The sequence below is a fragment of the Semicossyphus pulcher genome, unplaced genomic scaffold (assembly GCF_022749685.1).
Source record: "Semicossyphus pulcher isolate SPU_LCO1_2020_fin unplaced genomic scaffold, fSemPul1.0.p SCAF_18, whole genome shotgun sequence".
NCBI classification, from domain to species: domain Eukaryota; kingdom Metazoa; phylum Chordata; class Actinopteri; order Labriformes; family Labridae; genus Semicossyphus; species Semicossyphus pulcher.
Window position 1 is genome coordinate 9,528,952 of NW_027211691.1, and position 25,517 is coordinate 9,554,468.

The 25,517-nt window shown below is 40.9% G+C and overlaps 4 protein-coding genes and 4 non-coding genes across 8 annotated transcripts; 1 reads left to right on the forward strand and 7 right to left on the reverse strand.

Moving 5' to 3' along the window:
- Positions 1 to 4,352, forward strand: terf1 (telomeric repeat binding factor (NIMA-interacting) 1). The gene is made up of 10 exons (XM_069667386.1): positions 1 to 209; positions 680 to 775; positions 1,567 to 1,694; positions 1,873 to 1,959; positions 2,067 to 2,216; positions 2,881 to 2,990; positions 3,087 to 3,113; positions 3,262 to 3,359; positions 3,481 to 3,551; positions 3,649 to 4,352. Exons 1-10 carry the CDS (start codon positions 23 to 25, stop codon positions 3,808 to 3,810), a joined length of 1,116 nt encoding a protein of 371 aa, XP_069523487.1. The 5' UTR covers positions 1 to 22; the 3' UTR covers positions 3,811 to 4,352.
- Positions 3,608 to 7,601, reverse strand: LOC138595888 (somatomedin-B and thrombospondin type-1 domain-containing protein). The gene is made up of 5 exons (XM_069667387.1): positions 7,108 to 7,601; positions 5,976 to 6,170; positions 5,753 to 5,831; positions 5,114 to 5,290; positions 3,608 to 4,790 (listed from the first exon to the last, which is right to left on the reverse strand). Exons 1-5 carry the CDS (start codon positions 7,334 to 7,336, stop codon positions 4,673 to 4,675), a joined length of 798 nt encoding a protein of 265 aa, XP_069523488.1. The 5' UTR covers positions 7,337 to 7,601; the 3' UTR covers positions 3,608 to 4,672.
- An 8,493-nt stretch (positions 7,602 to 16,094) lies between these two features.
- Positions 16,095 to 19,267, reverse strand: LOC138596158 (uncharacterized). The gene is made up of 7 exons (XM_069667773.1): positions 18,987 to 19,267; positions 18,839 to 18,884; positions 18,592 to 18,686; positions 17,836 to 17,974; positions 17,346 to 17,453; positions 17,193 to 17,248; positions 16,095 to 16,761 (listed from the first exon to the last, which is right to left on the reverse strand). The coding sequence occupies exons 1-7, from the start codon at positions 19,189 to 19,191 to the stop codon at positions 16,622 to 16,624; spliced, it is 789 nt and encodes a 262-aa protein (XP_069523874.1). The 5' UTR covers positions 19,192 to 19,267; the 3' UTR covers positions 16,095 to 16,621.
- Positions 19,268 to 19,559: 292 nt separating this feature from the next.
- Positions 19,560 to 24,380, reverse strand: rpl7 (ribosomal protein L7). The gene is made up of 7 exons (XM_069667446.1): positions 24,353 to 24,380; positions 23,754 to 23,853; positions 23,455 to 23,621; positions 22,768 to 22,905; positions 21,487 to 21,596; positions 20,780 to 20,995; positions 19,560 to 19,731 (listed from the first exon to the last, which is right to left on the reverse strand). The coding sequence occupies exons 1-6, from the start codon at positions 24,364 to 24,366 to the stop codon at positions 20,787 to 20,789; spliced, it is 738 nt and encodes a 245-aa protein (XP_069523547.1). The 5' UTR covers positions 24,367 to 24,380; the 3' UTR covers positions 19,560 to 19,731; positions 20,780 to 20,786.
- LOC138596307 (small nucleolar SNORD12/SNORD106) lies at positions 20,639 to 20,731 on the reverse strand. The gene has a single exon (XR_011308578.1). It is a non-coding gene; the product is annotated as a small nucleolar SNORD12/SNORD106 (small nucleolar RNA).
- LOC138596308 (small nucleolar SNORD12/SNORD106) lies at positions 21,244 to 21,336 on the reverse strand. Its single transcript, XR_011308579.1, has one exon. It is a non-coding gene; the product is annotated as a small nucleolar SNORD12/SNORD106 (small nucleolar RNA).
- LOC138596305 (small nucleolar SNORD12/SNORD106) lies at positions 22,576 to 22,667 on the reverse strand. The gene has a single exon (XR_011308576.1). It is a non-coding gene; the product is annotated as a small nucleolar SNORD12/SNORD106 (small nucleolar RNA).
- LOC138596309 (small nucleolar SNORD12/SNORD106) lies at positions 22,978 to 23,068 on the reverse strand. Its single transcript, XR_011308580.1, has one exon. It is a non-coding gene; the product is annotated as a small nucleolar SNORD12/SNORD106 (small nucleolar RNA).
- Positions 24,381 to 25,517: the final 1,137 nt, after the last annotated feature.

Genomic DNA, 25,517 nt, shown 5'->3' on the forward strand with positions numbered 1-25,517 from the left:
GCAGCAAACTGAAAACAAAAACATGGAGCTTGAAATTAACAGTAAAAGCTCTACAGAAGATTCAAATGATATAGATGAAAATGTAAATTTTTCCCATGTTACCGTTGTTGCTACTCGGTGGACGTTGGACTTCATGTTTGTGAGTCTGTGTCGGCATTTTAAGGAAGAAAAACTTGAAGAATTCAATGAAACGCTTTCAACTTTCGAGGGTAAGTTACTCAGAGCCAAGAGGTCATTAAATCGGTTATATTTGATTAAAGTCGTCATTTAAACGGTCGAGACCGGAAATATCCAAGTATCGGTAGAAGTTTGTTAACTCGATTTATTATTATTATTTATTTGATAAAATTCAAATGACAATGTCGTTGTAAACTCGAAAGTAAGTTCTAGAGTTCAAAATAGGAATAAAAAAACTTTAATGTTAAGAAAATCACGTAATTTCCTCTTAAGAATAGTCAAAGGCTGCTAAAATAACCTCATACTTAACGTAAACTACTATTTATCATTGAAAAATTATAATGCATAAATTACAGTTTGCATCAAAATGTTCCATATCAGTAATGAGGAGGGGGAATCGTTACATTAATGTTACTACTTACTAGGGACTAGTCTTTGTATCTCTGTTAAGTTTCTGAAACCAACAACTAACACTTTAAATTTGCTAATCTGCTTTTTTTAGCCATTTCTCAAAGTCCATCTCTAAAAGGAGCCATTGAAGATAAGAAACTCAGGATTTGTGCTTTTCTTGCCAGAGTCATGCATGCAAAGGAATTGGGTAAGTTGTGCTCTATAAAGGTGTCTACACTCTGCCCAGACAACACCCATCTCACCTCAACATTCTAAAGCTGGCAGTTGCTGGTTGCAGTCTTTAGAATGTTCCGGGAACCAACTGCCAGCTCCACACAGCCCAGACATTAGCTGACAGGACAGACTTTTGTAGCCTCCTTTTTCTTAATGAAGTTTTTGCTTTATTTTACATGGGCGTGGTGGAGGGCTTGTTAACTATGGCCAAAGGTGTTTACCTGGCCTTTAAAGCTGTTACAGGCATGAACAGGAGAGACAGCAATCAAGACGAGCCAGGAGGAGACTGTGGTCTCCATGACTCCACTAAACCCGATTGGACATGTCAAACCCAAACAACTCCATCCGACAAACATAGACTGTCAGCGCACAATGACCCGACAGTGTTGGTTGGAGTTGGTCTGCGCTTGTCTGGGCAGTGTGCAGCCACCTTTAGGCCTTCTTCTTGTACATCTTTCTGTTTTTTTTATGTAAATAAATTGTATGAGCAGGAAGGGTTCATTATTTTGGGGGCTGATTACAGTTTATGCCTAAGGTTGTTTACAATTGAAACTGATCCCAGATGAGATTAAAGCTCATGCAAAAGTGCTTATCGTTAAATGGAGACATTGAGTTAATGAAGCTGAAAATCAGAGAAGTAACTTAAAGCTAAAAATCAGGCTTGGAAAATGTATCATTTGCTTTGTTGCTCGGCAAATAGACATAACTTCAAATATACACACATCCTGTTTTTACCATGCCGTACACTCTTTTTTTTCTCTGCAGATGTCCAGTTTGAAGTGGACGACCGGGTGATGCCTCTGATGTCGGCAGCTAAAACCTGGGCAGACCTAAAGGACACCGTGGCAGACAAGAGCTTGTTCAAAAACATTACTGTCCTGTTGCTTGTACAGGTAATCACACATCACGCAGACACAGCTTTAAATGTTTCCTGGTGATCATTGACAGAACGCTACAGCCTGCTGGCTATAATACACTGATGTGGGCAGTTTAACCATGTCTTGATGTCACACAGAGATGCTTTGACTCCCCTTGAGTGTTTATTGTCTGATGCATTGTCTCTGTTCTTAGTCTGTGGCTGTTTGTTTGGAGAAAGGCCAAAGATCCTCTGCCTCCTCTGCCCTCAAGTGGTTTGAAGAAAACCATGAATTCCCACTGGTCTGTGCTCCAGTCTCTTTTCTTATTTCAAAGTGCAGAGTCAATACTGGAACATTTTGTTGCCAAGTATATTTTTTAAAGCTCAACAGATAACATTTTTTCAACAGAGCATGGGAGTTAAACTGACAACAATAGTGAAACAGAGGGAAACTTACCACCCGTTCCTCATGAGCTTCAGCTTCCGCCGCCTGCGGGAGACCATCCAATCCTACTTGGATGACTTCTTGGAGAAGAATCCCTCTGACTACCTTCTAAAGGTAAAGGACCCCGCCCAGTGTGTTTTAATGCTAGTTGCAAAGTATTCTGATAATTGCTTAATTGTTTAATTGCTTTATGAAACAATAATGACATTTCTTTTCTTTCAAACTGACTGTCTTTGCTCACAACTGTAAAATAATGCTTTAAAACTTATTGCATCTTATCTTTAATCCAAACACTGTCAGGTTTTTGCTGACTTTCTTCTGTTGCGCATGATTTAATTGGCCAGCTGAAGCAAGGTTGAACTAACAAATTTCACCACTCGATTAATTTTCCTGATTGTGTGTTCTGACCTGTTCCGCCGGCTTCTCATCCCTCTGAGTAATGTCGTTTTACCTGCCGAAGGTGCTGATGTGACATCATCAGTCATAGTTAACTGACTATTTATCATCAAAATTAGTTGGAAGGGCAAACTGCTACATTCAGCAGAGCCCTCCTCGGGGGTACAGCAGAGTCGCTTATTCATGAAGTTTCAAGAATGATTTACATACAGCAAAGAGCGCTGACCAAGGTTACACTTATAAGGGTGCTGCAATGACAGGCCTAATTTGTTTTGTTTTCACAGTATAGCAATACTTAACCCAGGAAGTTCATTGTTTTGAAGAGGTAATATTTAGTTACATATCTGTTCATTTTAGTGCTTTTTGCCTGCCTCTCCGCTAGGCAGCTACAAAGGTGGTCCAGTTGTCACAGAACACTGATAGTCTGGGGGACGTGATGCCACGGGACAGCTGCCTGACAGAAACATCGATCAATTCTACAGAGGATACAAAGTAGGTGGAACTTTTCACGCCCGAGTAGCATTTATCAGATTGTGATCAATTTCTTTTTAATATTGTAAACTATTCTTCACACTTATGTCCTAACAGAAAAAAGAAGAACGATGTACGTTTGAGGTTAGTAGAAATGAATGTTCAAATATATGTAGTTTATTCTTTTTTAACTTTTTGGCTTTTGCTGTCTTTGGGTAAAGGAAGAAAAACTGCGGAATATAGGAAATATGAGGGGCAGAAAATCATTTTCCACACTGTTCCACATCCACAGAACGAAACGGAAACTTCTATCAACTAAAATTACCGATGTATGGAAACCTGATTCGTGCAAAAAGGCTGTGGTCTCCATTAAAAGAATCTCTGAGCATGGTATGCTTCTTTTTTTCACTCTCCACTTTTGATATTTCTGTTTTAATCATTTGCTTTAACCAACGTACATATCTGTGAGTGTGAAAAAAGATGAAGGAATTGTTAAATTTCACACCATCAGAGATATGGCAGATGACATCTGAGAGGTCTGTCGACACGTCAAAGATCCAAAAAACAAGAAAAAAACATCAGGTATGTTGAACCAAACAGTTTTTATTCTAAACTGGATGAATATACGAAACGTGACGTGGTTTAAATTCCTGAAAATTGTATGCTTAACTTTGCTCAGAAATGGACGTACCAGCTGGACAAATACCTCAAGGACGGTGTTAGGCGTCACGGCCAGGGGAAGTGGTCTCGCATATTACTTGATTATGACTTTGAGGGACGCACAGGGACCATGCTCAAAGACCGCTGGAGAGTTCTAATGAGGGCACACGAGGTCAGCTGAAGGAGGAGAGTGCCTCTCTAACTTGCACAAAGTAGCAATTAGTTTGTAATTAAAACATTGATTAAGGTGGTCCACTTATTTAACCCTTTTTAGCTTAATTGCTTGAGATGTTCTGCTTTGTTGTGCTTTGCTGCTGCTGCTGTTTGCGCCATGAAAATGTACCACTAGAGGGCACTCAGCACAGAATAGTGAATTGGACTTTGCCTTCTGTGATAGGGTACATTTGCAGGTACAAATCTGTCGCCTCTAAATTGTACAGTGTTACATGAGAATGAAACATTGGATTTGCAGCTAGACTTTCAGGTCACATGATTAACTCTTTAAACTGTTGCTTTGTGTTGTGCTTCACTGTCCTGTTTGCAACAAGTCCAACAAATTGACCACCAGAGGGCGCCCAACACAGGACAATTAACTGGGCAGTTTGTGTTGCCCTTATTTATATTGATCATTTTTCTCATATTTGTTGTTGTTTTTTAAATAAAATGGAATGTTTTCTGGCTAAAGAATGTTTAAAAAGTGAATACAGCTCACTTGTTACAATAAAAAAATGTCCAAAATCTTTGATTGGTGTTTTATGTCTTACAGAAAAAGCTGAAATACTGTACAAGTGTCTTTACACGGAGCAATAGGAATGTGCATGCTGATGCTGATTAGCGTATTTTTAACACATTTATATCAAGGGGTAAACTATTAAAGACAAACACATGGCATCTTCCTTAAGTTCAGTCTGTTCCTCGTATTGAATTTTTGTGCTTTTGAGACATCTGATCTGAGCACAGTGTTTCAATGTCGCTGATGAGTGCAGCTTGGCTGTGAAATGTTAATATGGGTACCAGTTCAAAGCAGCCGTGCTTTGCTTGGATCAGATGAAGATGAAGCTGTGCTGAGGTGGACAGCTACACTGCTGGGTTCTCTGGATCTTCTTCCATGTCCCGCTGCACTGATGGCTCCCCACCGCCTGCCAGCGGAGCACTGCTTCCCTGCAACACAGACCAAAGTGTTTGTGGTTTTCACACCATCATATGCATAGTTTCACTCATTCACATCAGTTCAGTACAAGAGCTCCACTTTCACTGATTTACTGCCTTGCTCTAGGGCAAATAAAGTGCTATTACTAGAACTTATCCTGCACAAAATTTGTCCTTAATAACACGATTATTTTCATTTGATTCTGAATGTTCAGTTTGAAAGAATCTAAATCTCTTGTTTTCATAAATCCAGGTTTGTTCCAGACGTGTACAAAGATGCAGCCTAAATCAACATAGCTGCAAGAACACACACATAAAGGATCATAGCCTCGTACTTGTCTGATTCCTGACCGTCTCCTTGGCAGCTGCCACTATTGTTTCGCATGGCAGGAGGTTCACATGCCACACACACTTTAAAGCCCTCGGTTATGTAGCGCATCCAGTGTGTGTGAGGCCTGTTCTGCACCGTACAGTGGGGTGTCCGGGACTCCAGAGAGAATTCCACGCAAAACCTGAGGGGAGCAGGAGCAAGGTCACAAGGGTCACAGGGTCATACTGGGATATTAGCACTCAGGAATCAAGACAGAGGAGTAAGGTAAACACACCATAGACATGACACAAAAATGCAGCTGATAGGTACGCTGAAGGCTGCAAACAATAACTCACCCACTGTCATCGAAACCTTTTGTGCATGTGCTTTTATGACACAGTCCTTGATATTTCATTTCAAAGGGTTGTGGGCAGTCTCACAGCTCTGCTATATTTAATGGTTTGTAGACAGACGACCAGGTGAGCAAACAGCTTCTGGTAGCTCATGCAGATGCAGAAAATATCGGGCTGTTATCTTGTTTTCAAAATGGTCGGGGTTACACAGAATAATTCTACAAATGAAGGCAACCTCTTGCAGTTTTCGTGAACTTTTCAACTAATGTGGTCATGTGCAGTTTCAGTTTCAGCAGTGATATGAAACCTACCCAGGGTCTAGGGGGTTTCCATAGTTGTCGTGCTTGGGTCGTCCTTTGCCAAACTCCATGCTGGTGATGATTGCAGGCCCTGAGAGGAGGAACAAATTCAGTTTATATTTGTAATTTTAAATGTTCAAAGTCAAAAAGTTTGCAGGATTAAGTCAGAAAAAGCACATCTAAACAAATAAAAGCTGCTGAAGTAAAAGCAGGGAAAGTGCATGTATTTGTTTACCTGAGTTGAGTCCACAGGGTCCGCCCTGGTGGTCTCTGTACTCCCTGCAGCCGCTCTGCTCCTTCAGGCTGGGACAGGGCTCTCCGCTGTTACTGGGCTGCTGCTCTACGTGGCGGACACGGACTCGCACCGAGGGCTTGCAGGGCTTGGCACAGCCGCTCCAAAAGCTCCAGTCGCTCACAGCGCAGTCCTGAGCTGCATGTTGGAACCCACATTGTTGGAGAAAGCTTATTACAGGATATCCTGTGTTGTTGCAAACAATCAAACCGTGATGAGATGTTGGACCAAACACCAACCCTGACTCTGAGTTCCTGCAGGCTGCATAATTACAATTTTCCTGTGCAACACTGTAATGGAGCTAAATATCCCGGAAATAACTTTGGCTCAATGAAGCATTGATTGTGACTTGTAGAATTAGTGTTTCTTGCTTTACTAAGAAGCCTGCAAGCATGCCAAGTGAGCAGCCATTCAATCACCAGGTCCTGTGATTTCTCTTTTCAGCTGCTGTCTCCGCTGGATGATCAAGCTTTGATGTATTAAGCATGCAGATTTAGTGTCTACCGGCCTATAACACATATTAGGTACGCTCGGCTTGTTTGACTGGAACTGTAATTGCTACAACTGATTGACAGAATCACATTCTTCAAATATTTGTCCTAATTCTATTATGTGGGCCAGTCCACTGAAATGAGGTTAGACGCAGAGCTGCCGGGGTTGTTTGGTGCACCTATTATTGCTTTTTTTTGTGATGGTACAGCCATGACACAAGCTGTAGAAGAACAAAAATGTTGACATTGTGTGGTGCACAGGTTGGAAGGCAGAATAGAGAGAAAAAAAAAACACGCCTGACAGATGGGATTTCACAACTCTGAAGATAAATGTGTGCAAACAATTTCACATGTCCCAGATGAATTTGGGACGCATCCTCCCATGCCAGATTGTGATAACGTGCTGAACACAGCTTTTCTTCTCCAACGACCTTTATGTTTTGTCACATAGACACATTCAGAAGATAATCAGGTTATCTCATGTCACAGTTTATCACCCACTGGTATTATATAGTTAAGGTGTGTGCAAAAAAAACAAACAGCACCTCCTCACGCTCAGAGCGGCCCCTCAATTCATCCCTCACCTGGGCACTCAGTGAAGTAGTCAAAGCAGCAGTCCTTGGTCCTGACGCAGCCCTCGTCGCAGTAGCACGTCCCATACACGCGGTCCATCTTCCAGTCTGTTGTCGAACAGCTCAAGTCTCTACCTCGGCAGCACTTGCCAGAGCAACCTCCGGACACCAAGACGTGGTTCTTCCCCAGAGAGGAAACCAGCAGCAGCAAACAGGCAAACTCCACAGAGGATGCCATCATGAGGGGGTCAGGCCGGGAGTTGACCCCTGAAGTAAAACCTCTAGTTGCTAGAGTCTCTTTTTCTTTAGTTGTTTACTCCCTCCTTGTCGTATTCATGACCAAAGAGAAGGAGAGGTTGGAATACCAGCCCAACCCAGCCAAAACTCTGTTCTGCCACAGGAGCCCTTGTGACTTGGAATTCCTGTGTCCGTCTCCTGTGTCCAACCCTTCCAGAAACAGGTCTGCAGAGCAACCTACTGCACAAAACACCCCATTCCAGCTATGCTCAGACTCACATGCATCTCATATTGTGTCTGTCCCTTGGAGCTGCTGTCTCTCTCCCTGCTCCCAGCTGAGCACCTCCCTTCAGCCGTCGCACAAGGGAGGAGACAATGAGGGCAAGGGAGGGCTGAGTTGGTGGGTTTAGGGTGTGTTTTGCCTCCTGTTTCTGCTCTCTCTCTCTTCTTTTTCTTCCCTGTTTTATTGTTGTTGACTGCTTTTCCTTCTTACTCTCTCCATGCAGAATTACTGTGACCCTGATGCCAGTCTTGCCCAGCCACTCTGCCACCCAAGACCTGCAAGTCCAAAAAGAAAGGGAGGAATGTGAGTAGTTGGCAGGTCTCCAGACAATTGTGCCAGGGGGCCCACTGAGCGTTGTAAAGCCACCCTTAGGTTCTTACATCTTTTACTCATTTCTTTACTGTTACCTTTGTTGCTGTAATCTACCAAAAATCCCAATACATCAGTCGTGCTTTTCTCTGTACTATTTTGTGCATTGAGTTAATTAAATTGCCTGATTTGATTACCGGTATTTTCTTTCTTGCTGCAAGTTAGCTGAGAAGAAAAATAACTACACACTAAATATGAAGCAACAGTCCGGAGCCAGGTTAGCTTAGCTTACCATAGAGACCTTGTTCTGTCCAATTTTTAAAATTAAGCCTGTAACAATGTCATTAAAACTTCATAAACTTACATTTTATATCTCATTTATATCCCACTTTGATGCCTGTAAGCTACATGTGAAGTTACAGCGAAGAGACGGTTAGCTTAGATTAGCATAAAGACTAGAAACGGCGAGCCTGGCTTTGCCCAAAGGCTAAAAAATAATAATAAACCCCCTGCACATCTTAAGCTAAATAAATTAGATATATAGATTTAATATATTTAGAATTAAATGAATATATCTCATTTGTTTAATCCTAAGAAAAGGGTATAAACAACATGCTTTGCTATCTGACATTGTAGTCCAGCACAAAACTACCTGTGACACTTAATATATATATATATTTATCAAATAAATTAGATACTTTCATTTAATTATGGATATATTAAATGCATATATCTAACTTAATTAGCTTAAGATGTGCAGGTGGTCAATTTTTTGTAAGCCTTTGGGCTAAGCCATTGTAAGCCAGGCTAGCCGTTTCTACTCTTTATGCTAATCTAAGCTAACCATGTCTTAGCTGTCACTTCACACTTAGTTTACAGGCATAACAGTGGTGTCAGATTTCTCATTTATCTCATGGTGACAAAGCGATTAGAGAGGACTACTTCTGTACAAGCTATATGCTATATCACATTTGCAACATAGTGTGCTAACATACAACAGGTGAATACTTTCAGTTTCAGCCATGCTGCAGTGCTGTGAATCAGTAAGCCGGAGCTGCAGTGTACATGACATATTGTGTGCAGGCCAGGGTGTGGCCTTAATTTATAGCTCTTGACATACAAGGCAGGCATATGGTGGATGATATATTCCTTCCTTATATACAGTAATGCTGAAGAACGTCTATGAGAACCTTAGCGAGGCTAATTGTTTTACCTCATTAGGATGGGGCTTGTCGCTGACACATGATTGATTAACAGGATGATTAGATTTGCTGCTCTGAGTGGAATGAAGATGTTCCCTGTGTGGTGCTTTATGAGTTGATTTTAATAAAAAAGCTGCCCTATTTGTGCCCTTACATTTATGTGGTAGTCACTGCAGTCCCTTATGTTCAAAGGAAAGCTTTCCCGTAAATGATGAATCTTCATGCATCGGAATTTTTAGGAAATATTTGCCTATAAATTCGAAGGCCACTAGCAGCATTTATCACTGTTATGTTTGCACAAGGAGCCTGAATGTCTGAGGATGTTGTGAACTCCAAAGGGTCGGCACTTCATGGAGCAGTTCCTCCTCCGTCTCATGGGAAACAATTGAGGCCTCCGCGGGGAGCATAAGCGGGGAGGGAGGCCTCCTTGCGCTCGCTACTATAGAAGGAGCAGATATTTGTAAGAATCTGGATACTTCTGCCTCTGCTGTGCTGAAAAACAGCTCTTTAGAGAGCAGAGGGGGGTCTGTTTGGGTCCTTTGATTCTTCTTCTCACTATAAGCAGGTAGGTCAAGCGACAGTAATAGCCTTCATCTTCACCATAATCATCGGCAGCAGCATCACGGAGGAGCATGTGTCTGAATCAGTGTATATTAAAGTTGGAGGGAGCTGAACCAAAACTGACCTCAGACGGAACCAAACTTCACTGTGTTTTTGGTGGTCTTTTCCACACTTTTTCTTCAAATAACTTTTTTCAAATATTTTCAGTATCTAGTTGGGATACTCCTAAACTGTCACTAAGGTTAGAGCACAAACATTTCCAGTTCTGATTTGATCTGTCCACCGATGCGAGACTTACAGCTGCATCAGTTTGCTATGGCTCCAGCAGGTTGGAAGTGCACATCAAAGCATGTGTGTTTTACATCTGACAGGCCCCCAGCCCTGGACCTCCTGGCCTCACTGTGCACTTGTCAAAGACGATCATCCTTGCAGAGAGGAAAGGAGATTAAGCCTGCACTAATGTGTCTCGAGATAGAGACCTGGGACTTTGGGTGTTTGTGGTCTTCAGGCTCTGTCACAAATTGCCATTTTAAGTGAGCTTACAGAGATATATTGATTTGATTTTCTTGCCCTGGGTGTATGAGAGAAAGCAGTGTGAATCCTAGCTCCCTCGCGCCTATGTGGGGAATGCAAACTGCGGCCCTCCCCATGCTCACCACTGACCTGCGTTGCCATAGTTTCGAAAGCTTTGTTTACAAATGCTAGAATCCTGCTTTTCATCTCACCTCAGGTTGTAAAGGTGCGCTGATGATGTCACCTTTGACCAAGATAACACCCTTTCTGTATCTCATGTACACACAGAGTGGGCTCTATACATATACATACAATATTTTCATGTAAAGCCCTGAATGTACCAGTTTTGTTATCCATGTGTCTTTGTGATGTGCCACTTTAAATACTTAAAATCAATGTACCTTAAAAAAATGTAATCTTAACCAAATATTTAATCAAAGTTTCACTAATTGTGTTCAGTTTCTGTCTCATGAATGGAAAGCCTTTGTCCGCTGAATTTATCACTCTGCTACTTCCTTCCTCCGTGTCTACACCTTTGTATTTGCTTTGTCTATAGCTTTAAGGCTTCTACATTATCTGCTGATGTGTAATAGAGTTTCGGTACTTTGTGTGTAACATACAAGTTTACATTAGTCCAGCTGCTTGCATATAGGAATGTCAGAGAGTCTTTTGTATTGTTTCCTGTGAATGGCGTACCTGTCTATGACACACACACACACACACACACAGGGAGGCGTGTGAGTCATTATTTAAAGAGTCGAGCAGTTGGATGTTTGACTTGGCTTGTGTTATTAGAGTACAGTATTCAGGCGGAGGTCGATGAGGGAAAGATAAGCGAGGCCGAGCGGGTGAATCCAGGTGAGATTCTGATATCTTTACCTCGAAGAGTCTTCACATCACACTAAATGAGCGTCCAGTTGATGAGCCATTCGGTACATCCCCTTAATGATGCTCCATTCATTACAGGTCATTACTGTTTGATAGTGTATGGATGATAACGTGCTTCTCCAGAGAGGACTGATGGCACCCTAGCAGCAGCTCTGCAGGCCGGCCGGCCGGCTGGCCAGCCTTGGAGCGGCACCAACCTAATGACAACAAAGACAGTGATATTGATGAAAGTTTTTCCCCATGCCCGGACCTGACATCATCGCTGATAATTGTCCCCTCATCAGTCAGCCATCTTGGCATATACCTCCATATGCGTGTAAATCAATGCGGACATTAGAAGCAGCAGATGAGGCGAGATGTGTGGGCGGGGAGTGGGACTAACCCGCGCCTCTGAGAGAGATGAGACTTCAGGTAATGACGATGAGAGAGGGAGCATCTATCACCGAGGATTTCATCAATCATGCTGTGAAATGTCGGGGAGCAGTGGAAAGGTTAGGCCCCCAGACTTGTGCGTTGTTGCTCTGCCAAGGGCAAAGTGTATAAATATCACAAAATGCACAAGCTATACATCAAGGACTGGCACTGGAGATCATTTTAACTGAATTTCTCAGCCAAGCTTTGACTCGCTTCTTGCTGTCAAAAAAATCTCAGTCATACCTGTAATATCAGCTCTTTTGTTGTAAAGAATTTATGATGGGAAAATGAGAAAAGCCGCCCCACCTGGCAGCTGTAAAAACGTGTATGCAAATAATCTTCAAAGATAAAAAATTATCTTGTTTTTTACTGTCTAGAAGCTATAAAAAGATAGCAAAAAAAGAAGCAATAAGCTCCTTTGCTATACATTTGACATAGTTTTCGGCTCAGCTGTGTTTGTATGATGGAAAGATCCGACCTGTGAGTGCCCCACTTGAACACACAGGTGTCCAGGAGTCCCATAGTAACCCCTGTTGACACATGTCGCATGTTTGCTCTATCACTTGTAATTGATCACTGTGTAACCGTCTTTCAGGATCCTTTAACAAGCTTCTTTAGAGTCCAGACTGTTTTCACAACAGAGGAGGCCTTTCAAAATATAGGTTTCTTTTTGGGAAGCTGGAGGTCTTTTATGTTTATTTCTCCTTAAATATAAGATATGATGCTGTGCAATACACCAATTACACCTAATTACCTTAATAATGAATAACAAACAATTTTGAACTTTTTTGACAACTAAATATCAGGATGTAGTGAGAACCACAATAACAATTTCCCCATGCCCTATGTGGCATCATCAAATGTCTTGTTTTGCCTGACCAATGACTGTATATAAAGATGGACTACACGTCTCCATCTGCTGCTCTCATTGTACAATATGGAAGCCAAAATACCCCCTTGACAGGCGCTGCCATCTTGCACTGGTGACGTCATTTGGAGCCAGAGACTGCACAGTAAAGATCAGCAGGTGAAGCTGCCCAGCTAACCAAAACACACACTTAATTTACCTCCAAAAAACCCCAGCAAAGATCCCGCACGTCAGTGTATTTAACAGCAGAACAGCTTCTTGCGTTGGTCTATAGTAGACGTTCACGGATATGGAAACTTCAGTGACTGTAGTGACTGTTTTAGTTATGTCTCCTCTTGCTGTTCCCCCTCTACTCTGCTAATCCAGAACAGATCAGCTGCAGGAGCCGTATTGGTCAACAGAGCTGTCAATCATCCTTTTTACAGCATCAAATAACTGATGAAAAATAATCTTGTCTGAAAACATTTGGACTTAAATCTGCATAAAAATAACTAACTATAATAACAGCGTGTATTTTGATTCTATAGTTTGACTCATGTACCATCTGTTAACATAGAGGTGGCAGGCTTTATGACCTATACTGCAGCCAGTCTGCAGGGGGCGATAGAGATGTTTTGGCTTCACTTTTAGGGAGCTGTCATGTCATCCATCTTTTTATGGTCAAGCAAGGGAAGCGGAAATGCCGCCAGACAACTTTCGTATCCTAGCAACAGTAAGCGCCGGTGAGGAGCGCTCTCAGGCCCTAATTCTTCAAGAGCTTGAGTGACCCCTTTCACCCTGCTTCAACTGACCTGTTGTTGTTATAAAACTGCTATAACTTTAGTTAATAAAGTGGCAGAATAATCACAACACATAATACATAATCCAGGTTAACTTTGAACTTAATACAAAAGTGATCTTTGTCCCTGTTTCCTGTCTTACTGACCCAAACATATTTAGGGCACATTTGATTTGAAGCGTTGGCAAAGTTTAATTTGGCACGCAGGCTACATTCTCTGATCCCCGCTGATAGACTCAACTGGCACAATATCAAGTCAGGCGAAAACAGTAACATAACCTGGCTTTTCTTCACTATGGCACTGGTTGAGCTGGGGACGCTCACTCTACACTCATCTAGTGCTGTTCTTATAAAGACAAAGAGGACAGTAAAGACAGATATGCACCTAAACTTTTAAGGATTATTCATTAAAAATGATCCTAACTGATTGAAATGGGTACTGTACTGTGTCCTGGTTAAGAGTTCAGTGGAACTACAGTGAAACGATAAACCGCCTGTGGGCAGGCCCCAGTACAGCTCTTATTAAAGCCCTCATTGTTGACTGTTTGTTCCAGGTCATTTTGTTTCACTACACTTGAAAGGGACGGTAAAAACCCTGCAAGAAGAGGGAGTCCCAGCGTCCATTTGAGCGTGAATACAACCCCTTCACTTAGCATGAATAAGGGGATGGCTCTGTGTTTCTAGGTCAGTGTGCGTCCCCTGAAATGCACACCTCACTATCCACAGGGAGGGAGGGAGGAGACACAAACAGAACCAAATGTTTGACAACATCACGTTCAAGAGCTGAGTTTCAAAGTGGCATAAAAGTCTGTTTCTACACTTTGACCATCCTCCCCTTCCTCTTCAGCCCCTTCTTTGTTAAGTCAAATGTAAAAAAAAAAGAAGTCATACCATGATCTATTACTTGAAAGTCTGTCAGATCATGAAGTCGCCTTGATCTGTCACTCTCTGTCGACCTTCGTGTGACAGCAAAGGTGCCACCTTGGCTTTGTTTATCCATCTGAGGATGACTGCTGAGAAGAGATAACATACATCAGGGATCAGTGGAACAACAACCTTATCTTATTCATATGTAATTGTTGTACAGGTGAAATATTAAGGACTTTAAAGGTCAGTGTTAAGATGTGTAAACTTCTACAAACATTTGAGCCTAATATAAGATGATATAAAGAAGTTGATGCAGATATTTACCTCTTTTTAGAGCCTGGAGGGACCATTTTTGAGGGTAGAGACGCATTGCTACACCTCTATCCTGTCCAGATTGCTATAGTAGCGACTTGTCAATCACGGGTAGCCACACCCTATATCTAATCCTGTTTTATATATTACTCTAAAAGGGACCAAAACAAAATAAATGAACATCACGCTCCATTGAAGAAGACTTGAAACTACTGATTGAGACCATAAACTCATTAGAAAAATGTTTACTAAATCTACGGAAGCCCTAAGCGGACATGCATGCATACATTTAATTTACCCGTTTCCTTTGTTAACACGTAATTGTTTTCTCAGCGCTGCACCCCAACATCAGAAGATCATAACTTGTATCCCCAGAGTTGCAGAAGCACAAAATGAACATAGAAACCGGCTTAACTTACCTCATTAGTGTAGACACAGGCATGTCCTGATCTGCAATATCACCGTAACCAGCCTGTTGTTATCTTTTCTAGATCGCCAGAAAATTATGCCGTTATCACAAGAAAACGTGCTTTGTTATCTCAAGATCAATTGTTTTAAGGCCATGTTGCCTTTATTCGATAGGACAGCTGAAGAGAGACAGGAAATATGGGGATAAGAGAGCGAGGGATGACATGTAGGAAAGGGCATTGGGCGGGACCTGAACCTGCGGCCTCTGCATCAAGGACTGTGGCCTCTGTATGTGGGGCGCCTGCTCTACCGTCTGAGCTCAACCAGTGTCCCAGATAATCCCAGATCTGTTACAATGGAAAACCAGCTTTGTTATCAGAAGATATAAAAATAAGTCGAGACCTCAAAAAAACAACTGGAAATTACTTATTATTATGGGAAAATGGAGTAATGAAAAGTATTGATGCATGTCCGCTTAGGGCTTCCGTATAAATCACCTGAGAAGTTGGCTCTTCTTCTCATAGACTTCCATACAGTAGGAGTTTCCCCCTGCTGGCCATTAGAAATATTACAGGTTTAAGGAAATTACTTTTTATACCAAGGGGCAACGTTAACAGTCCATTCGTCATGACCCTGTGTTTTGTACAGTTTTCCTCTTCTCCGCCTGAAGCTACATCTGTGGCTCGGCTTCCTACAACTGTTATCTGACATCTTACCATGCCCCAAAAATATCATCTGTAATTCCCACCCAACATGTCAGCAGGTGAATCTCAGCTCATTTAGTTGAGTAAAGAGTTTTTTATCATCCTCATGAATGACAGTTTGATGACACTTGCCTTTACGCTCTAGTTATTCCCACCATGATAACAGGGATTCATTACGTTCTGTAAATAAGTCATTTAGGAAATTAAACAATTGTGCGATTTAAATGATCACAAATCTAAACAGGCACAAATGATAACTCCAGCTGCTACATCTTCAAATAATAATGACGTTCTCATTTCCCTCCAAACAAAAAGACAATTGTCAAATACAATGAAGCAGACTATTCAGAGACACGAGCTGCCCTCCATACGGCAACAGAACTATGTGTTATGTGGGAAAGTACCACATTCTGGGATATGGGGGCACAGCTTTGTATCTGTTCTGTAGATATGGAATGCAGATAATGTTTCATTGCGATCCTTAAGGCTTTCTCATTACAGCGCTGGTCGATACGTGGTGTGTGTGCCAAAAGAGGAGAAGCTCCTTTATATTAGTCTCTGCCCTCTACAAACAGAACACAAACTTGACAACAGAGAAGAAGCTCTGGACAAAAAGAGTCGCAATAACAAAAATAAATTTATTCAATTTGGGGAAGACGTTCAACAAGGCACAATAATGGTTTTGCTATTATATGTACATAGATATTTCACTTACTCAACAAAGCTTTATAGGTATGTTTGAAACACTATTGTAATGAGATCCAATCTCTACAGCATCTGTAACATACTGATGATACATGGAGAAATATGGCAGTATTACATAACAGCCATTACAAGCCATTAGAGAGGTAAAATAAATATCTATTCATGCACCTGTCAGCTTAGAATAAAAAATATTTTGTAAGACTTGTTGTCAGCATATATTTTTGTAGCAAACACTGCACTTTTCCGTAGTAAATACTGCATATAATCACTACACGAGAGGAGCTCAGGTCAGGAATCCCAAAAAGTGAAGATCAGCCATGTTAAGCAGGAAACTAGTATCACCGAGGACAAACAAGCAGTGAGAAGGAGACACCGGAAGGAACACGGTGTCCAAAATGATTTATTTTGCTCTGACCTCGTTGGCACTGACTCCAAGGTTTTGATCCTTAACCCATGTGACTGGGAGGAAGGTGATTGTCAGGATGATGGTTTTCGAGGTTTCTTCATTTTCTTCAGCTTTTCTTGTCTTACCGTCTCACCCTCCAAAGAGGACAGCTCAGTTACCCTGTGGATGAAAGAGCGAGACGCTCCGACCATTGGGTCCGGAAAGGACTGGCCTGAACAGAAAGTAGACACAGAGATGAAAGGAAGGGGGAGAAGAAGAATTATTAGGGAGGGATACACTGGATATAAAAATTACAACATAAGGGGGTTTCTCTTCATGCTGTAGTTTGGAAGTTAAAAAAAAAAGAGCAGTATTTGCACTTGAAGCTGGAGCAAAAAGACCCCACACACCAGCTGAAAACACTGAACACACCCTTCTTCCATGTGGCCCCTTGTCCCACTTTGTTTAAAGAAGCAACATCCATAAAACACGACATGTTTGCTGCCAATAAATCAACATAAACACCTGGACAGGTTGAAGGTTTCACTTGCAGACAAGGCATTCCGACTTGTCAAGACCACGAGAAATACCTCGACCAAAGTCAAACCAAGCATGTACTTTGAAAGTCTCGGTTTCACAGTAAAAAGCATGAAAACAACTCACTCTTTTGATTGTCTTTAACAGTCTGCAGAGTGTAGGTTGGATAATTCACCTTTGGCCTGCAGAACAGAGGGACAGCAGAAGAGGCATAGGTCTCAGGATAAAGTGAGAGAACAATTGATTGGCCTGGTCTGATTTAGTTTAAGGGCAAAATACCTGCTGAGCTTGCAGTTCCCAACTGAGAAGGTGTTTCGGCCATTTAGGACTAAAGCGGAGGGAAAGAGAAGTTCTGGAGTCGCATGTAGTCCGTATCTTTCAGGACACCTGGAAGACAGAATTGAGGGTGTTATATAGCTTATGTCCTTTAACAATCAACTTGAGCAAACTAAACAGTCCACAAGTGAAGGACCAATATTAAATGACTGTGATGCCATGCCTGTTCAATATAATAATGGAAGCTGTAATTATGCACCCCGTATTGCCAGAATATTAAACATCAAGCAACAGCTTGAACTCTTCTGTTCGTGACAGATAAATTACACGTCACAATATTAATTGTATCTGCCTGCCTTTTCCTCATTTAATATTCTTCTCATATATGAGACAGTGACTCAGTGTAATTACTGCAATCTGTGCAGCTGTCTCTATAAATATGATATGAAGTGCAGCTTCCACCACTGGACTGAGACATTAATCCACTGGTTACCCCAGGGTGAAGGGCTGCCCAGCATGGCTGTAGGAAAGCTCCTTGGAGAACTTGAAGGGATGCAGGTTGCCAGGTCTGTGCACACGGTAGTCTCTCGGCAGCGGAGGAATCACAGTTCTGGTCCTCTCCATCTTTGAACCTTAAAATAAATACGAGATAGAGATGCAGGGCTATCATATAATGTGACAATGGGCTTTTTTCACAGCATACATTTTGACTTCTAACAGGAGGCACAGGTGTAAATAAAAACTAATAACAATGGTTCTGTTCTCTTCAGGTGTCTGAGAATGCCATGGCAGGCGGTCAGCATGCACACAACCAGGACAATGAAATTGAAGCAGCTAAATGGAATACAGCCATCATTGATGCTACTGCGCTTCTCTTACTGTGATATGCTAAAGTCTTCTGTGAAAAAGGGCTCATGCAAATATAAAGATATTTGAAAACATGGAATAAACCAGATCACTTACTTTTACAAATACCTTAAAATGTGATTGTAAAGTTGTAATATCTTTAAGTGGCGCTTAAGTAATGACCAAATGCATTGACATGAGACCGTTACTCATTTTGTATGACGACAGTGCCACCTACTGGCCGTCAGGTTAAAGTCCAGGAAGGAGCCTAAAATTCAATGCGCATCTACTTCTGAGGTCAAAAGTGATAAATACATTTCTGACAGACAAGATACAAACACTTTCATAAATATGCTACCAACTGTAATAATTAAAATGTTAGTCCCTATTCTGCACTTCTTACATTTTTCATCAAAAAGAAGCTGTGTCCCACAGAAGTCCTTCTTTGGGTCATTGTTCTCCAACTCCAGTCTGACATCTTTGGCTAAGTTAGGTGACCTACACACATATTGAAGGAAGAGAAATGAGACCCAGCCATACCAGCACACATAGATTTCAAGAACGTCACTACCATCCTCATGACACAAAGTATACATATGTGCATTATTCTAATTGAAACTAGATTAATAAAACAGTAGGCCAGGTCTTACCCTCCTACAATAAAGTCGCTGACCAGGTCCTTCCAGTCCCTGCTCTCTACAACACAGATGACGTCAGGTCAGCATCTATCTGACATACCGTTCAGCTAGCTGCATCATCTGAATGACTTTAGCAGGTATAAGGGCCACGCGTACTTACTGTTCAATGGTTGTATCACAGGAAATTTCTTCCGTAAGAGATCATTTTGTCTGAAAGCCGCTGGTCCTCCACCTGCTCCCATCCTGAAGTTCCTGTATGCTGGATATCCAACAGCATCAGGGCCGCGCTGGCTGCAATTTGAGCCTCCCTGTGATATTAAAGCCTTTGCGGTTGGTAGCGATGAGTTAACCTGGAAAGTCATCATGTTGGAGCCGCCATAGAATGCTGCGAGACCTTAACTGCTTATAGATTAAATAGACAACACCTGGTCATCATAACGGTACATTTATCCTGGCTAGTCATCTCTGGGCAGCAATGCTAGGCTGCAGCTCACAAATGCTAACGAGTCACCGCGTCGTCATGGAAACAGGCTTATTCTGAACCGTTACTCATAAACGTTATATTTCTGGAATCACTCACGTTCCATCTAGTTATGTAACCAAACTGTTAAACATAGTGAGTCAAATACATAGTTTTCTAGTTTCTCAATGGCACTATTTATTTATTTTTTATAGAGATTTTTTACAAGATAAAAACTGTTTTTTAGCTAATCTCTCAATGTTAGATTTATTACTCAGTAAAAACAAACCACAGCTAAAAATTAATAAAGTTGGGGGAGCAATGCATATCAGGGGTTTATAAGAATATGCACAAACTGGCACATTTATCATTTAAACACCTTAATGACAAGACAAGGACAGTTTTTTTCCAGGTTTTTATTGTACATTTTGAGTCCTTGGAAAACCTGAAAAGAGAAAAAAAATAATCATTAGAGATGGAGAAACTTGACAGTGTTCTTTTTTAATTACCAGATACAAAAGATGACCAATGTTAAGTTAACAGGCAATCAGAATGGTAATATTCTTAAGTCATCAAAGTTATTGAGTCTAATATGAAAATAGTATTGTATATAAACTTGGGATGCACCAATGCGTCGGCTCAACATCGGAATGTGTTCCGACAGACATCGGCAAATAAGGTGGCATTCGCCTATTGCAGTAGTAGATAAAATAAAAAGTAAATTTAACCGCTTTAATTGTGCAGTAAATTTAATTGTAACAAAAGTATTTGTTTTAAAAAAAGATTTGTTAGGCTATGTTACTGAAAAATGTTTCTACTATGACCAGGTGATTTTTAAAAACAGGCTAAAGAGGGTTTTCGGGCAGTTATTTTTTTAGAAAAAAATAATTTTTATGTGAAAGAAGTTTAAATAGATTTATTGGGAATTTTAAAGATTGAATTCATGCTTTCTCAATGAGTGTGATGAAGGCCTGAATACATTTATTTTTTTATAATTAGTTAACTTTGTCCCCTCATGCAGATGAAGGCATTAATTACAAAAATTTGTTACTGAAAAAAAAAATATCCATCAGCTAAATTGTTTTTTTAAACGTCGGTACCGTCCCCGATTTTCTCAATCGCTGCATCCAAATATAAAAAAATGTTTTATAGCAGTATTTGTGGAATACATTCAAAGTCAGTTGATCCATTTCCATTGAAATGTGGCAGAACAGAGCTCAAACCAACAGGTCAACGTCCAACATTGACATGTCACATTTAGAAGATGTTTTTTGCTGAGTGGAGATACATCTGTTCAGTAATGCTGCCTAATCTACATTTTCAACCATTTGCTCTCACATTGCTTCCAACCTGATGTGGTTTCAGACATATTTGGCTTATTTTCAGCTTGTTTTCACCATAGTCGATAAGATGGGGAAAAAAGATTATGCATCATTAACCACACCTGATGAGCCATGTATGCTTTCAAGACCTGCGATTCTCCTACAACTCACCATAACTTTAGTTCATCCTCCTGATCATTCTGTTGATCTGATCCTCCCTGTTGCCAGCGTCTCCTCCCTCCACAAAGTGAGTGGTCTTCTTGTTCATACCACCACGGGGTGACGACAGCTTGAAGGGCCACAGGAAGTTATTGGCGGGCTTGAAGTTCTTTCCAACTGTGAAAATCTCGTGGATGAGGTCCTCAACGCAGATGATGCCATATTTGCCTGCCGATTAAAAGTAGTTTAACATTTTAGACTGCATAGCTGCTTACACATGCTACTACAATCAGGTGTGGCAGGAAATTTATATTAGCAACAACGATGTCTTCATAGATTAGCAAAAATGCTACATATTGATTTTTACTTTTGACACAAAAGTTGCAATGTGTTTGAAAGAAACAAGTCTGATCAGTCAGGGTTAATGTCTGCTGGAAAGAACTAAAATACATACTAATGGAGATGTCGCTATTACACAAGTGGTTTCAGACAAAACTGGCTTAGTTTCTCAGTTTTTTTTCACCATAGTCGATAAGACGGGGAAAAAAGTGTGCATCATTAACCACATGTAGCACGTAGCCTGAACGCGACAGTACCTTAACTTGAGTCTGCATTAAAAGCTGTACTTTGTAGCAGCACAAAATACCACCTAAATAGTGACGTACACATGTATACTGTGCTTTTAACCATTAATTAAAAATGGTAAAACATGTCCATACCGAGGGCCTTCTCCACCAGAGCGTTGTCTGTGAGGGCGATGCGCTGTTTCCTCATCCTGCCATGACCACGTTTGTAGATGAGCTCACGCACAGACTTCAGGTTGGGGTATCTGTGGGGAAAAACAGCATCCTGAGTAATGTAGTATACAACAGAGGGGAATGTCAAAGAATTTAAAGATTAATTTCTTATTACATCTCATGACTATTTTACAGGATCCATTTCACACAAGTGTCACTGAACAGCTAAGTAATATTAACAAGTATAATTTCTGAAATTTACAAATGGATTGAAATGTAAAAAGTCACATGGTATTCCCATCACTCAGACAAAGCTAATCATTTTAATTGGGAGCTACCAACTACTCTAGTGTTTCATCCCACTAAAGCAGAGATTTGCTATAAATGGTATAAATCTGTAGATCAATACCTCAAGATGAGACAAAAGCACAGCTAACTGTGTATAGTTTATTTCAGTTATAGGTATGCAGATCTTTAGCACTCTTCAGCTTTGTGATTTTAGTAAAGAGGACATGTAATTTCATCTTTCACTGCACTACTAAGCAATGTCAAACACTCAGATCAGAATTCCTCATTTTCTATCTCTTACTCAACACCCCACAGAATGACAGACTTTTACTGCACACCCTGGTTTGCCCTGTGCCACCTGTTTCTCTCCAACTGCTTTGGCTGAATCTCTATCACCAAAACTCAAGTTCAGTTTTAAGCCTTTAACTCCAAATTCCATTTTCACAATAGCAGGTTACCTGTGTGTGGACACTTAAGGAGCACTGAATGACAAACGCCATTTAAATGTTCCTAAAATAAAGCACAAGTCAGTCCATATTAGACCGGAGAGGTGGCACCTAAATCAATACATTTACAGGGATGTGTTAAGAGAAGTCCTTCCTCATGAGTTTGTCTGCAGGGCATGCTTAGAAACCTTAGAAAACTATTGAGTCCGATTGTCCTCTGTCAAGATAAGTAGATATTTCTATAGTAAGCTGAATCTAAAATTGAACTGCAGCAAAGATATCCTCTCAAAAATACGTGTAAACACAGCAAACTGTCGACTACCCATTACTATCATGGAATGTGGTTTCAGACAAAACTGGCTTAGTATCAGTCAGTATTCACCATGGTCGATAAGATGGGGAAAAAAGTTGAGCATCATCAACCACATTCCAGAGATAAATTAGTTGTCACCAGTAAGAGCATCACACCATGAGCAACAGTACTGGTTAGGATGGACCACAATAGGAATTAACTTATTAAAGCCCTTACCCCCAAGCGATATAAGGCTCGGCAATCCTGAGCATGTTGATTGAAGCCTTGTTCAGCCTGACGAACACACCATTGAAGATCTGGCGCAGACGGAGCAGCTGCAGAACTTTGCGGACCTTGGGGCTAACACCATTGATACTGGGAAACAAAATCGAGATGATGATTAGCATTTATGTTAGCAGCCATGTGCAGTTCTCATAGATTATATCAATTGTGGTTTCAGAAATAATTGGCTTATTGTAAGTATTTGTATCACCATGATCGATATGTCGGGGAAAGAGTGTGCATCATTAACCACCACTTTAAGTACATACAGATGGATTGCTGTATTGACCAAATTTTGGTATTATAATTGAACATGCGTTCATAGCAGTTGCCCCTAAATCCCAAATTATGTTTACCTTAGCTGGCTTCTAACATTATCTCAACAACAGAGGAGCAACTGACTCAAGTGTATATGCATACATAAGCTCGAAACTTTTCTGCAGAACTAGCAGGAAGATATAGCCAGAGTAGCAACAGAGCTAGCGTATGAAGTTCAATCAGGATTTATGCCACAAGAAGCATACAGCATCTCACAGTAGAAGGGCATTTTCATCAAAGTAGACAGCAATCCATGTATATGTTACTGAAGAAGTTTAGTCTTCCTAGTAGGACATTATTGTCTCCATATAGCTCACGACTCACCCCCTGATCCTGATGACAAAAGCCAGTTTGGGCTCAGCTGGAACATAGTAGTTTCCCACTTTGCGAGCAGTGCGACCCAGGCGGATTTCACGCCTGTACATCTGCCTGTACTCCTTGTGGTACTTCTCAGCTCTCTTGTAGATCAGTTTCCTGGTCACTTTGCGGGCCTGGGAACACAAGGAAAACATGGTCGTTCAGAGCAATACATGGACCTGACATGCTAAGCCTCACTTGTAAACTTAAACTTTTGTCCAATCAGTTCTTATTTTAACAGGACAAAATTCAAGCATGCTACTCACCTTTTTCTCAGCCAGCATCTTCTTGATGCGCATGGCCTTCATGGTGGCGAAGGCCTTTCGCCTTTTCAAAAGGCTCTCAGGGACCGCCGGAACTTTTTTTCTAAATAGAGATAAAACACATCAGGACTCAATAGGTTGGTCCTTAGATAATATCCACAATCCCCGCACAAATAGGTTTACCACGCCGAAACAGCGTACCATAGCCGCTAGTAGCTGTTAGCTTACCACCCAGGCAATAACCGGCTTCCCTTCAAGTTGTTTAACCCTATTTAGCGCTAGTCTTGAGCGTTATAAGGACACAAACAGTGCCTTGAAAGTTGACGACATATCATTACATTAAATTCTTGACTTAGTTTCTGTACTAAAAAGACAAACTACTTGCATGGAGGCTGGAGAGACAGCCATGTTGTTCCGTTACTACTACTACACATACGTGTCAGAAAAGTGATATTTGCAACAATAATAAACATAATCTTCAACAATACTGCCAGCATTAATATGTATGGACACTAAACAATCTGTCAATTATGTAAAATTCACAAAGATGGTTATCTAAACACTAGATGTGCTTAGATTTTGATACACCAAAGAAAACTCACTCTGCGTCCGCCATTGCGTCCACCGAGAAAGAGAATTTTCCCTTTGCGCATGTGCGGGTTAAAAGATTTAGGACCTCCGCGGGCTGTCCATCAAGCTGCCTGACTTGTACATTTCTTTCGATGCTCTATCAAACTATACTAAAAATATGAGTTTGTTTTTCCCCCCTCATTAAATATGGCATCATCTCGTTATTGTGCTCTTTTGTTACACTCTTGTTTTTTTCTCTTCATTTTGTTTCATTTAGATGGTGGTATTGTAATTACAATGGCATAAAAAGCTAGGATTAAGCTAACATTTAAATATTTATTTTGTCATCCGTGGCTTTATTGTCAGAACGAATCTGCAAATGTTGTGATAAAAGATGGGCTACTTTACATTTGTAACACAACGGCTTCCAATTTCCATGTCACAAGTCATGTTATGCACTTGCTGAACCGGCAGAGGGAGCAAACACTTCATTTTGCGAAACCAGGACTAAAGAGCGTCTGTTGGGAAAAGTTTCCCTGGCTGAGCCTTTCCGCTGGATCCTGAATCTCAGTGGGAAAAAAGACCACCCCTTCTACTTCATGTTGTAAAACACGGGCAGTGTGATGCACAGCAATGTTATGAAAGTAAGGAAAAATGTGTTTTCAAATTATATTCAATAGCTTACTACACATGTTAAAGGTGCACATTGAATTAAAATATTACTGTAAATATAACAGTTTTGCCATATATATAGATATATATTTTAACGTTGTTTGAGTATTTCCATTTCAGAATAGGCTACTAACGTATATCTCCTTTACATAATCATATGCAAATACTGTATTCATGTAGCCCGATATAAAACAAAATATTTTCATGAAAAGCATATAGGGTCTTAGACCTAAATAGCACAAAAACACTACCCATATATAATACCCATCAATAGTTAAGTGCTCTGTAAGGGGCCTTAGGAACAAGAAGGCAAATCTTGTACAGGCTACTATTTGTTGCTGTTAATACATTTTGATATTGTGAAAAACGGATTATTCTTATATAATTGGTTTGGCCCTCAGACACACCTACCACAAAGTGGGAAACTGATCTCAAAAGCTGCGTTACACAACGTCTTAAGAGTGCGTTAAATAAAGAAAAAAAATGGTTGACTGCACCCCAGGAGCGCCTGTTGTTCTTGCGATA

Bases quoted from the DNA above. Each gene is read 5' to 3' on its own strand.
- LOC138595888 (XM_069667387.1), bottom strand. From the start codon at position 7,336: ATGATGGCATCCTCTGTGGAGTTTGCCTGTTTGCTGCTGCTGGTTTCC. The intron at 6,171-7,107 runs GTGAGGGATGAA...TCCAACATGCAG, and splicing joins CTACTTCACTGAGTGCCCAG to CTCAGGACTGCGCTGTGAGC. The intron at 5,291-5,752 runs GTAGGTTTCATA...TGCTCCCCTCAG, and splicing joins GGAAACCCCCTAGACCCTGG to GTTTTGCGTGGAATTCTCTC.
- rpl7 (XM_069667446.1), bottom strand. The intron at 23,622-23,753 runs GTGAGTAGCATG...TTGTGTTCCCAG, and splicing joins AGATGCTGGCTGAGAAAAAG to GCCCGCAAAGTGACCAGGAA. The intron at 21,597-22,767 runs GTAAGGGCTTTA...TTTTCCCCACAG, and splicing joins GAGCCTTATATCGCTTGGGG to ATACCCCAACCTGAAGTCTG.
- terf1 (XM_069667386.1), top strand. From the start codon at position 23: ATGGAGCTTGAAATTAACAGTAAAAGCTCTACAGAAGATTCAAATGAT. The intron at 2,991-3,086 runs GTAGGTGGAACT...ATGTCCTAACAG, and splicing joins AATTCTACAGAGGATACAAA to AAAAAAGAAGAACGATGTAC. The intron at 3,360-3,480 runs GTATGCTTCTTT...TCACACCATCAG, and splicing joins TAAAAGAATCTCTGAGCATG to AGATATGGCAGATGACATCT.
- LOC138596158 (XM_069667773.1), bottom strand. From the start codon at position 19,191: ATGATGACTTTCCAGGTTAACTCATCGCTACCAACCGCAAAGGCTTTA. The intron at 18,885-18,986 runs GTAAGTACGCGT...TCTGTGTTGTAG, and splicing joins TGTGATACAACCATTGAACA to AGAGCAGGGACTGGAAGGAC. The intron at 16,762-17,192 runs GTGAGTTGTTTT...CTTTCTGTTCAG, and splicing joins TGTTAAAGACAATCAAAAGA to GCCAGTCCTTTCCGGACCCA.